At 40.2% G+C, this 12,033-nt stretch overlaps 1 protein-coding gene across 1 annotated transcript in view; it reads left to right on the top strand.

Annotated features, from left to right (window-relative positions):
* The first annotated feature begins 3,814 nt into the window (after window positions 1-3,814).
* ZNF346 (zinc finger protein 346) overlaps window positions 3,815-12,033 on the top strand; it is an 88,258-nt gene continuing 80,039 nt past the window's right edge. The window contains exon 1 of the mRNA XM_006873466.1: window positions 3,815-3,989. Within this exon, the coding sequence (XP_006873528.1) occupies window positions 3,815-3,989 (175 nt within the window). The remainder of the gene's footprint in view (window positions 3,990-12,033) is intronic.

The following is a 12,033-nucleotide window of genomic DNA, read 5'->3' as shown; positions in this document are numbered from 1 at the left end:
CCTGACTTTTCATGGTACTTTCAATAACCTCAGATGCATGTGAAAGTTGGACAATGAATAAGGAAGACTGTAGTAGAATTTATGCATTTGAGTTATGGTGTTGGAGAAGAACATTAAAGGTACCATAGACTGCCAGAAGAACAAATAAATCTGTGTTGGAAGAAGTACTACCAGAATGCTCCAAGATGGCCAGACTTCATCTCTCATATTTAGAACATATTATCAGAAGGGACCAGTCCCTGGGGAACCACATCATGCTTGGTAAAATGGAGGGTCAGTGAAAAAGAGGAAGGCCCCCCAATGGTCTCAACTATTGCAGCAATTGTGAGGATTGCAAAAGACCTGGGGCTATTTCATTCTGTTGTCCATATGAGTTGAAACTGACTCGATGGCACTCAACAACAACATCTTTAAATTATTTATAGTAGGGAAATTTCCAATTTTACAGTAAGTTATATCTCCAGTGTTCATTTGGGATAGATTTTTTGAAACTATAACTTAATTTTTCTTTAGAAATAATATTATAAGGATGCTAGGTTTTCCTAAGTACGAAACATCTGCATAATCCCTATTTTTGTAGAGGTAATCCATGTTCATAATAAATGATGACAAAACAAAACAAAAGCAAAAAGATGTTTCAACAAACAGATGGAATGCTTACTCATCTGTGCCAAGAAATTTGCAAAACAGCAGCGTGGTCAATCGACTGGAAGAAACACATATTTGTTCCCATTACAAATTAAGGTGATTTAACAGGAGACAGAAATTAACTTATTATCACTTTTAAGTAACATATTGCGGAAGATAATTCAAAAACAGTTGCAACAGTTTAACAACAGAGAACTGCCAGAAATTCAAGCCAGATTCAGGCAAGGATATAAAATGAGGGATATTATTGCTGATGTCAAATGGATCTTGGCTGAAGGCAGAGAAGAACAGAAGATGTTAACCTGTGATTTATTGACTATGCAAAGACATTCCACTGTGGGGACTGTAACAAACTATGTATAACATTGCAAAGAACAGGCATTCCAAAATACTTTATTGTATTCATAGGAGTCCTGGTGTGACACTGTAGGATAAGCACTGGACTACTAACTGCAATATTGGTGGTTGAAACTCACCAGCCACTCTACAGGAGAAAGATGAAGATTTCTGCTCCCGTAAAGATTTACAGTCTCGAAAACACTATACAGGGTCACTATGAGTCAGCATCAACCTGATGGCAGTGAGCTTGGTTTTGGTTTTAATTGTAGTAAAACCTATACATAAACTAAGAGGCAGTCATTCTAACAAGGAGATACTGTGTGACTTAAAATCAGAAGAGGTATGCACTAGAGTTGTATCCTTTCATCTTTATTCAATCTGTATGCTGAACAAATAATTCAAGAAACTGGATTATATGAAGAAGAACCTAGCATTAGGATTAGAGGAAGACTCATTAACAACCTGCGATATACAGATTATACAACCTTGCTTGCTAAAAGTGAAGAGGACCCCAGTCTTCAGTATAGATTACACCTCAGCATAAAACAAAAACACAACTGAGCCAATAAGCAACATCATGATAAATGAAGAAAAGATTGAAATTATCAAGGATTTAATTTTATTTGGACCCACAATCAATGCCCAGGAAGTACCAACTAAGAAATCAGACAACATATTTCATTTGGGCAAATCTACTGCATAAAATTAAAAAGCAAATATATCACTTGGAAGACTAGATATTTTGTCTCCTTATATGCATGCATAAGCTAGATAATAAACAAGGAAGACTAAAGAATTCATGCATCTGAATTATGTTATTGGTTTTGTTGTAGTTGATAAGTGCCTATGGGTCAGTTCTGACTCACAGTGACCCTGTATAGGGTTTCCAAGGAGCAGCTGGTGAATTTGAAATGCCAGCCTTGCAGTGCATTATCCCACAGTGCCACACCAGAACTCCATGTTATTGGTAAAGAGTATTAACTATATCATGGACTGTCAGAGGCTTGAACAAATCTGTCTTATGCTTCTTAGAAAAAAAGATGGTGAACCTTCATTTTATGACTTTGGACAGGTTATCTGGAGGGACTAGTTTCTGGAGATGGACTTCATGCCTGGTAGAGAGTCAGTGAAAAAGAAGAAGACCCTCTTTTTGGATTGACACAGTGGCTGCAACAATGGACTCACACTTATGGACCAAGCTCTATTTCAAGGTGCTGAAGATTCATCTGAGAACAAAATAAAGAAGCATCCTTTCCTTCGTGGGGCTTGCCTTGTAATGAGAAACAAACAATAAATAAAATAAAAGGGAAATATGTACTATGTTCAATTATGGTTAAGTGTTAAGTAGAAAAAACAATAAAGCAGGAAAAAGAGCACATGAAGTGTACAGTGAATGGGTAAGATTTGAGATAGGGAAGACATTTTAGGTAGGGTTGTTGCTGGTAGCTGTCACTGAGTGGACCCTGAATCCTGGCAGCCCTGGACCATTGTGATCCACAGTTTTTACTAGGTGAATTTCAGAAACAGATCACCAGGCCTTTCTTTAGTCCATCATAGTCTGAAAGCTATGCTGAAACCTGCTCAATATCATAGCCACACACAAGTCTGTACTGACAGATGGGTGGTGGCTGTACATGAAGTGCATTGACCAGGAATCCAACCTGGGTCCCCAGCATGGAAGGCAAGAATTCTTAGCCCATGAAGGTGGGAAAGGGAGTGGGGGGAGGAGGTGGATTGAGCCTGGAAGTATCCGGGAGAAATGCATTCCAGAAGGTCAGTATGACTGTGACAAAGATGAAGGGAGTAGAATATGAATAACATAATAGATGGTCAGGGCCGTTAAGGAAGAGTCCAATCGTGGACCACCATTCTGGTGTGGCACTGTCGAATCAGCACTTGACTGCTAACCACAAACCCACCAGCTACTCCTTGGAAACTCTGTACAGGGTCACAATACATCAGAATCGACTCAACAGCACTTAACAACACATGTTGGTCAAAGAAGGAACTTTGGCTTTGATGAAGTGTGTGATGGAAGTCACTGGTGGTTCTGCACATAGGAGTGCTATGATCTCCATTACAAGAGGACCCTTGGACTACTGTGTCCCTGAAGAAGGGGAAGACAAGACCAGTAAAGAGGCTACTGTAATAATCCAAGCAACAGACGGTGGCTCCAGAAAGGGAGATGAAGTACAGGTCTGGAGCTGGAAGATAAAAGTTTTGGATTTGGACAGTTACATTGTTGTTGTTGTAAACTGCCGTCGAGTTGGTTCTGATTCATATCGACTCTGTATAGGGTTTCCAAGGAGCAGTTGTTTAGTTTGAACCACCAATCTTATGGTTCAGACTAACCTTGCGATCCATTGCTTTATCTCCCAGCGCCACACCAAGATATAGAAGTCTGGGCATATTAACAGTAATAAAATGATGGAGGTGGAGCCCCCAGCTCTACCACTTACTAGTAGCAAACTCTTGATTAATCAATTCCTGGTTCTGGGCTTCAATTTCCCCACCAATAAAACTGGGGAACTATTTCCACATAATAGAGCATTCGTGAAAAAGTAATGCAAGTGTCAAAGCTGGCCCATAAGGTGAGGACCAAGAGCCAAGGGTCGCACATGCTCGTCCCGCAGAGCAATGCTGTTGTGGGAACAGACAGTGGCAGACAAATAACGCTCTTTGGCCCCAACGACGCTAAAACAAGTGGTGCCACAGTCCTCGCCCAAACCTCGCGAGATTTGTTGGCCGGGCCGAGTTGCCCTAGAACCACATCTCGCGAGACCAAGACACGTGAACGGCTCTCGGCCGGTTAGGGTTTGCGGGAAAGATGGAATATCCCGCGTTGGGCACCTTGCAGGCCACGGACAGCGGAGGGGCCGGGCCGTACAACAGCTCGGAGGAGCGGGAGGGCCGGGACTCGGATGGGGTGCGCTTCGACCGCGAGAGGGCGCGCCGCCTGTGGGAAGCGGTGTCCGGGGCCCAACCTGTGGGGAGGGAGGAAGGTGAGTCCAGTGGCCTCAGAGGCAGGAAGCCGCTCACCCGTCTGTTTGTCCCGCGTAGTGTGGTCTGGGCGCGGGGTGGACCACTGATCAACCTCGCGGGTCCACAGTCACACCCCCTGGCGCCCGGCCCGCCCCCTCGCGTGACGTGCCGGGGGACTCCGGGGCTTGTTCTCACAAGTGCCGGGGCACCGTGGGTCACTTCCCCCCAAAATCAGGGCCGCGGCACCCCAAGAATAAGACTCTCGAGCATAAATTATCCTGAACCTTCTCACCCAGTTTCTCATTCTCAGGCCCAGGGTTTTGTCCCTGCTGTCTTCAGTCACCGGAGCTCAGCCCTAGACCATTCCCACTGACCTGCAGCCCAGCCGAGTACTCCTCACCATTTCTTCCTGACTCCCCACCACCCCAGCCCCCAGGCCCTCCCACCCTTAGTGTCATTCGTCTCTTCTCAAGCCCTACCCCTCTTCTGAGAACTCTAGAAGGTCTATATTTGGCTTGGTGACAACCCTGGCTCACCCGTTTCTGGGTGTCCAGCGTCTACTACCTGCCCCTCTTTTTGAGATGGGAAGATGGGACCAAGAGTCTAAGAAAGTGGCCTATAATAACTTTACCTCCAGCTGCTTTGTATTTGATGTTTAGCCCAAAGTTGCGAACAGTTGTGAACAGCAGTATACACAAGGCCACTTTGGAGGTTTGACCGGGCACGCGTGTAAGATGGGAGATAGAAAGCAGAATTAGAGCTAGCCTGGTTATATGACGCTCGCAGCCAGCCCGTTGCAGCATCTTCTATGTAGTTCTAGCTGAAATGTGCTCAAACCTTCTGGGCTTTCATGCCAGTCCTGTCAGGTATTTGCAGGGAAATCAGGTTTCTCAGATGGTTTGCTTGCTGAGCAGACTAATCTAAGACATGTTAATGAATTGTCTGTGAACAGATTGAGCTGAAGTAAAAATACAATCCTGATGATCTCCAAGGCAAGTATATTTAAATTTGAGGTGGTACACAGGTAGAGTATTCTTTATCAGTTAAAGAGCAAGTTTAATCTAACTCCTAAATTAACATGTGTTACTCTCTGTGTTCCTTGACCCTGTTTCAAACGTGTTTGGTAAACATCCCCCACTCCCATTTTCTTTTAATTTGACAAACCTTCACTCATGCCTGTTCTATTGCCCTTGCTCTGGGAAGCTTGCAGTCCAGTCCACAAAGCAGACAAAACAATTTTAACACCGTGTAATGGGTACAATGAAGAGGAATGTCTAAAGAATTGGGAGTGCACAAACCTTCGATCTAGGGGGAAAGGGAAGGTATGCCCAAGACCTTGAAGTAACCACTCTAAAAAATGTCTGTGTATGTGTGCATGAATGCACGGTGTTACTTATAACCTAGATCATTTTATGCTTAATTCTCCCTAATTTACATGAGGTCCAGGTAGATACCTTTAACACCGATTTCTACTCACTTCTGTTGTCTTTTAACACTTGTATTGAGTTGTAATGGACACATAACAAAATTCATCATTGTGATTATACAATTCAGTGATTTTAGTATACTGAATGGTTACATCAGGTTGTGTAATCATTACCTCAGTCAACTTTTAGAACAGTAAATCCCCCTTCCCAGCCCCTGCCTTAGGCAATCACTGATCTGTTTTCTTTATAAATAATTTGCCATTTTTGGATATTTCATATAAATGGAATCATGCAATATGTAGTCTTGAATTTGACAGCTTTCATTAGCATGATTTTGGGGTTCATCCAAGTTGTAGCATGTATTATTTATTCATTTTTATTGCTGAATAGAATTCTGTTGTATGGCTGGAACACATTTTGTTGATCCATTCACTATCTGATGGACATTTGGATTATTTCTTCACAACCATTTACAGCATCAGAATCTAATTGTGAGTAATGCTGCCGTGGACATTCATGTACAGGTTTTTGTGGGGGCATATCTTTGTATTTACCTTGGGTGTATACCTAAGCATGAAATTACTAAGTCATATGGAGTCCTGATGTGATGCTGCAGGATGATGTGCTTGACTGCAAGATGAGTTTGAGCCACAAGGGCAGCAGTTCAAACCTCCCACTCTTCGGAAACCCTATACAGGGTCATTATGAGTCGGAATCCACTCAGTGGCACTTAACAACAACAACATGGTCACTCTATGTTTAATATTTTGAGGATTTGCCAAACTGGTCTAAAGTGAAAATGGTCCTGAGGACCTTGGAACTTGCTGCTAGTGTCTGAAGTTAGGACAGTCTTAGAATAACTGTTCCCTCAGACCTTGCAATTTGGCAATCTCTATTTCATTTCTCTAAACTCATTGTAGTCATAATGATAGAAGAGTCAATACATCTGGAAGGTAAAAAATTGTTAATATTAAAATAATTAAAAATTGTTAATGACATCAACAATTTATGTGGGTTCTAATTTTTTTACATCCTTGCCAGTGCTCATTATCTTTATCTTTTTTTAATTACAGCCATTCTAGTGAGTGTATAGTGATGTCTCATATGGCTTTCGTGTGTATCTTTGTAAAGACAACCAATATTGAGCCTCCCTTTCATATCCTTATTTTCCATTTGTATTATTTTTTTTTTGGTGAAAAATATTAAAATCTATTACCCAAATTGTAATTGAGTTTTTTGACCTCTATTTTTGAGTTGTAAAAGTTCTTTGTATATCTGGATACAATTCCTTTATCTGATATGTGATTTGCAGACAATTTCTTTCAGACTGTAGCTTCTCTTTTCATTATCTAAATGGTGCCTTTTGAAGTGCTGAGTATTAAATTTTTAGGAAATTCATTTTAACAGTATTTTTTCTCTTGAGTTATGCTTTTGGTATCATGTTAAGTAAGAACCCAAGGTCAAAACGATTTTCTGTTATGTTTTATTCTGGAAGTTTTATAGTTTTGGCTCTTACATTTAGGTTCTAGACGATTTAGTTAATTTTTGTCTAAGGTATGAGATAAGGGTATAATTTTTTTTCCATTGGTTTACCCAGCTGTCCTAGCACCATTTGTTGAAAAACTGTCTTTTTGCTATTGAATTGTCTTGACATCTTTGTTGAAAATCAATTGACCGTAAATGTAAGGATATATTTCTGAACTTTCTATTCTTGATTGATCTATAGTCCCATTGATCTATAGTCCTAATCTTGAGATACTAGCAGAGTCTTGGTTTCTATGGCTTTATAGTAAGGTTCAGAATTGTTTGATGCTTCAGTCGTCGAATTTTCATCTTCAACCATTGAAGCACCAAACAGTTCTAAACCTTACTATATAGGAGACTTCTGGTTTAATTTCCGCCAAAGTACCTCATGCACAATCATCAGCCATCTGTCAATGCAGACTTTTGTGTTGGTTTGTTGCTGAACAACTTTCAGCTGAGCCTCTAGACTATGATTGACTAGAAAGCTAGGCCTAGTGATCTATTCCTGAAAATGAGCTAATGTAAACTTTCTAGATCACAATGCTCCAATCCCCATCTGTAATGAAGATGACGCAGAACCTAGCAGGGTTTCAAAGGGTTTTGTTTTGTTGTGTGGGATTGCCATAATGACAGCTAACAAAAACAACAGTATCTTGTTAGGTCCTTTGCATTTCCAAATAAATTTTAGCATCAGTTTATCAGTTTCTGTTAGAGAGAGAAAAAAAAAGAAGCATTTTGATAAAGAGTGCATTGAATTCATAGGTCAGCCTTGAGATAATTGCTATCCTGATTCCATTGTTTCATGAATATGGAATGCCTGTCCATTTATTGAGCTCTTTAATTTTTTTAGCAATGCTTTGTAGATTTCAATATGTATATATTACACTTACTTTATTAAGTTTATTCCCAAGTTTTTTTTTTTTGATGCTATTGTGAATGTATTTATTTATTTTATTTCTTTATCAAATTTTCCCTTACTTATACATAAACATATAAGGAACCCTGATACGGTAGTGGATTACGAGTTGGGCTGCTAACCCCAAGGTCAGCGGTTCTAATCTACCAATTGCTTCATGATAGAAAGATAAGGCTTTCTGCTCCAGTAAAAATTCACAGCCTCAGAAACCCACTATGAGTCAGAATGGACTTGGTGGCACATAACCACCACCTGGTAGTATAGTGGATTGCAAGTTGGATTGCTTACCTCAAGTTCAGCAGTTTGAATCTGCCAGCTACTCTTCATGAGAAAGATGAGTCTTACTGTTTTCATTGTTCCCTCATCTTCTATTTCCTAAAAGGATTTGTGAAAGATCAGTATAATTTCTTCTTAGAATAGCTGATGGAAGTAAAGCTACTTGGGCCTGGATTTTTATTTGTGGAAGATGTTTAATTTTTAATTTAGTTTTGTTTTCTTGTTATAGGTATATTCAGATTTTTTCTGTTTTATAAATTTGTTTAATTTGTCTTTCTAAAATTTCACCCATTTTCTCTAGTTTTCTGATTTCTTAACATAAAAATTTTCACAATATTCTCTTATAATCTTTTAAATTTCTGTAGGATTGGTTGTTTTTCATTCCTGATTTTGGTTTTGTTTTTTTTCCCCTGTTCATTTCCTTGTTCAATATAGATAAGGGTTTATCAGTGTTATCCAGCCTTTCTAGTTTCAGCAGTTCAGTACTATCGCGGTCTTGTGGGAGAAAGATGAGACTTTCTGTTCCCGTACAGCCTCGGAAACCCTGTACAGGGTCACTATGGGTCGGAACCGACTCAAAGGCACTTTGTAATATATTGAATGCTTAAAGCTATAAATTTCACTCCTTTAGCTACATACCATCATTTTTTTTTAATGTTGTGTATGTTGTTGTTGTTAAGTGCCATTGAGTCGGGTTCTGACCCATAGTGTCCCATAGGGTTTCCAAGGAGCAGCTGGTGAGCTTGAACCACTGGCCTTGCAGTTCATGTGGACTTTGCAGTTCAGTGCATTAACCAACAATTCCACACCAGGACTCCAAATGTTGTGTTTATATTCGGTTATATATACAATTCAAAATAATTTCCAGTTTGCCTTATAATTTCCTTTTGACCTATATTGTTTAGTTTCCAAACATTTGCAGATTTCTCAGATGTATTCCAATTGTTGGTTTCTATCTAAATTCCTATTGTACTCATAAAATATACTCTGTATAATTTCAGTTATTTTCAATATAGTGAAACAAGTAAATACTCATATATAACTATCTTCTGTCAAACCTTAATATATTTATGAATATGCTTCCTTTTCCATCCCAGACTGATTCAGCCTGTATGTCTATCCACATATCTACTTGTATATCACAGTTACTGCAAGATTGTATCTATAACAATATTTACTTCTGTTCCATTTAACTCTTGCACTCCTCCTTGCGTCTTCTTCCCATGCCTTCATCATTCTGCCAATCTTGTACTTTTGTATGAGGTTGAGTGTAAAAATTATCCACATTCTGGCTGTAGAATTTATTTTAATCAACTTTTAGAAAAGACAAAGACATCATTTTTTTTTGACAGAATCGCCTTGCTTTTTCAGTATTTTGTCCATCTGTTGTGGTGCTATGAGTTAATGCGCTGGACTGCAAAGTCGGTTTGAACTGCAAGGCTGGTAGTTCAAGCTCACCAGTCATTCCTTGGAAACCCTATACAAGGTCTCTTATGGGTCAGAACCAGCTTGACAGTACTTACCAATAAGAACAATTAAAAACTGTTGTAGGCTGAGCTGCAAGCCACAAATGCACCGATGTCTCACTTCATCAGAGGTGAATTAGTCCTCAAAGGGCTACTTTCAGGGAACCAAACTGGTGAAAGTCCAATGGAGCAAGATCAAGACTGTGTTGTTGTGAAGTGCTGTTGAATTGGTTCCGATGCATAGCGACCCTGTGTAAGGTTTCCGAGGAGCGGCAAGTGAATTTGAATCACTAACCTTGTGGTTCAAACCAACCTTGCAGTCCAGTGCATTAGCCTTCAGCGCCACACCAGGACTCCATATCAGGACTATGTTGTTGTTTGTTGTTGTTGTTGTCATGTGCCATCGAGTCGGAACCGACTCATAGCGACCCCATGCACAGCAGAACGAAACAATGTTCTATCCTGGGCCAACCTCACTACCGCTGCCACACTTGAGTCCATCAATGATGCCACCTGGCTGATCCATCTCGTTGGGGGTCTTCCTCTTTTTCTCTGACCCTCCACCCTACCCAGCATGACATCCTTCTCCAGCGATTGTTTCCTCCGGACTATATGTCCAAAGTAGGAGAGACGAAGCTTAGCCATCCTGGCCTCCAAGGAGCACTCTGGCTGCACTTCTTCCAAAACAGATCTATTGGTTCTTTTGGCAGTCCATGGCACCCTCAGTATTCTCCTCCAACACCACAACTCAAAGGCATCAATTCTACGATCCTCCTTATTCACTGTCCATACGAGGCTATTGAAAACACAATGGCCTGGGTCAGGCGCATCCTAAGTGCCATCAAGTCAGTTTCAATTTATAGAGACCCTGTGTAGGGTTTCCAAGGAGCAGCTGGTGAGCTTGAACCACCAACCTTGCGGATCAACCTGACTTTGCAGTCTAGTGCATTAACCCATAGTTTGACACCAGGACTCCAGGGAGGATATTTTTAACACCTCAAACAATTTGCAAGTGATTTGCCACATAATCTACTGTTGCTGGTCTGTCTGACAGGATCATTTCACATGCATGCTCAATGTGTCATCAGCCATGGACGGTTGTTTTAATATAACTGGAGTGAGGATAATTTTAGATTCATCCTTGTATAATATTTTTCCATTCTTTTCATATCAACCTATTTGCATCTTTGAGTCTAAGGTATATCTCTTATAGACAGCATATAGCAGGATCTTATTTTATCCAATCTGACAATTTCTGCCTTTTGAGTGGGGTAAGACCATTCACACTGAATGTAATTATTGATATGGCTAGATTTACATTTTCTTTTGTGTGTGTGTTTGTCACTTTATGTTTTGTTTCTTCATCCTTAACTGATTTTTTTTGCTCTAAATATTTTTATTTCACCATTTTAATTCCTGTGTTAATTTTTAAAAAAAATTTTTAAGTTATTTATTTCATAGAATTCTATAGAGATTCCTGGTGTGGTGCTGTGGGCTAATGCGCTAGACTGCAAAGTCATTTGAGCTGCACAGTCGGTGGTTCAAGCTCACCAGTTGCTCCTTGGAAACCCTATACAGGGTTGCTGTGGGTTGGAGCCAACTCGATAGCACTTAACAACAACAATATAGAGATTATAATATGCATCTGAACTCATTGCAGTCTATTTCAGATTAATATTAACTTAATTCTGATGAAATATATGAGGGGGCTTCAAAAAGTTCAGGGAGAAATTCCATTATCTTTTCTTTTTCTTTCCAAGATTTTATTGTGAATTGAGTGATCGTTTACATGGGAGAACATCGGCACAAAAACACTCAGGAATATATAATCATTAAACAACCAAAAGACACATTCTGCAAGCCTGCTTCCTGGCTGTCAACACACAGCCTTTCTCTTTCCATGAGTCCTCAGTTGTTCTCTCTCCATGTCATCATCTCTGCCTCCATCTCTAGTGTTGCTGCTTCTCTGGATAATGTTCCACATTCCCCTCATGCTCTTTTCCTTTGATAGTCCTAGGGTCCTCTGTTTCTGGACAGTAAGGTTAACCACTCCCCCTGATTTTGTTACAAAACTTCTACCTTTACAATTGTGAGAGTCGCAATTAGTCATAATAACAATTACTACTGAATCATACGACTCTTATCCCCATCTCTTTTCACCAGACCCATCTAGACAAGATGAAAACTATTCAGTGGGGACTCTTTCTTCCCCACCCAACCCCACTTTCTTCCTCACCAAACTCCTTCTTGAAACTTTGTAAGCCAGTCACTTCTTGCCTTTATCGCCCCCTCATTTTAGGTAGCCAATGCCTAAGTTGCCCATCCCTGTCTACCCTGTGTTGAAGAGCAAAGATGTCAGCTTCAGGACTAAGGTACGCCTGACCCAAGCCATGGTATTTTCAATAACCTCATATGGATGCAAAAGTGAATAAGGAAGATCATAGAAGAATTGATG

The sequence above is a fragment of the Chrysochloris asiatica genome, unplaced genomic scaffold, assembly GCF_000296735.1.
Source record: "Chrysochloris asiatica unplaced genomic scaffold, ChrAsi1.0 scaffold00242, whole genome shotgun sequence".
Lineage (NCBI taxonomy): Eukaryota > Metazoa > Chordata > Mammalia > Afrosoricida > Chrysochloridae > Chrysochloris > Chrysochloris asiatica.
This window is presented reverse-complemented; position numbering and strand designations above follow the sequence as displayed.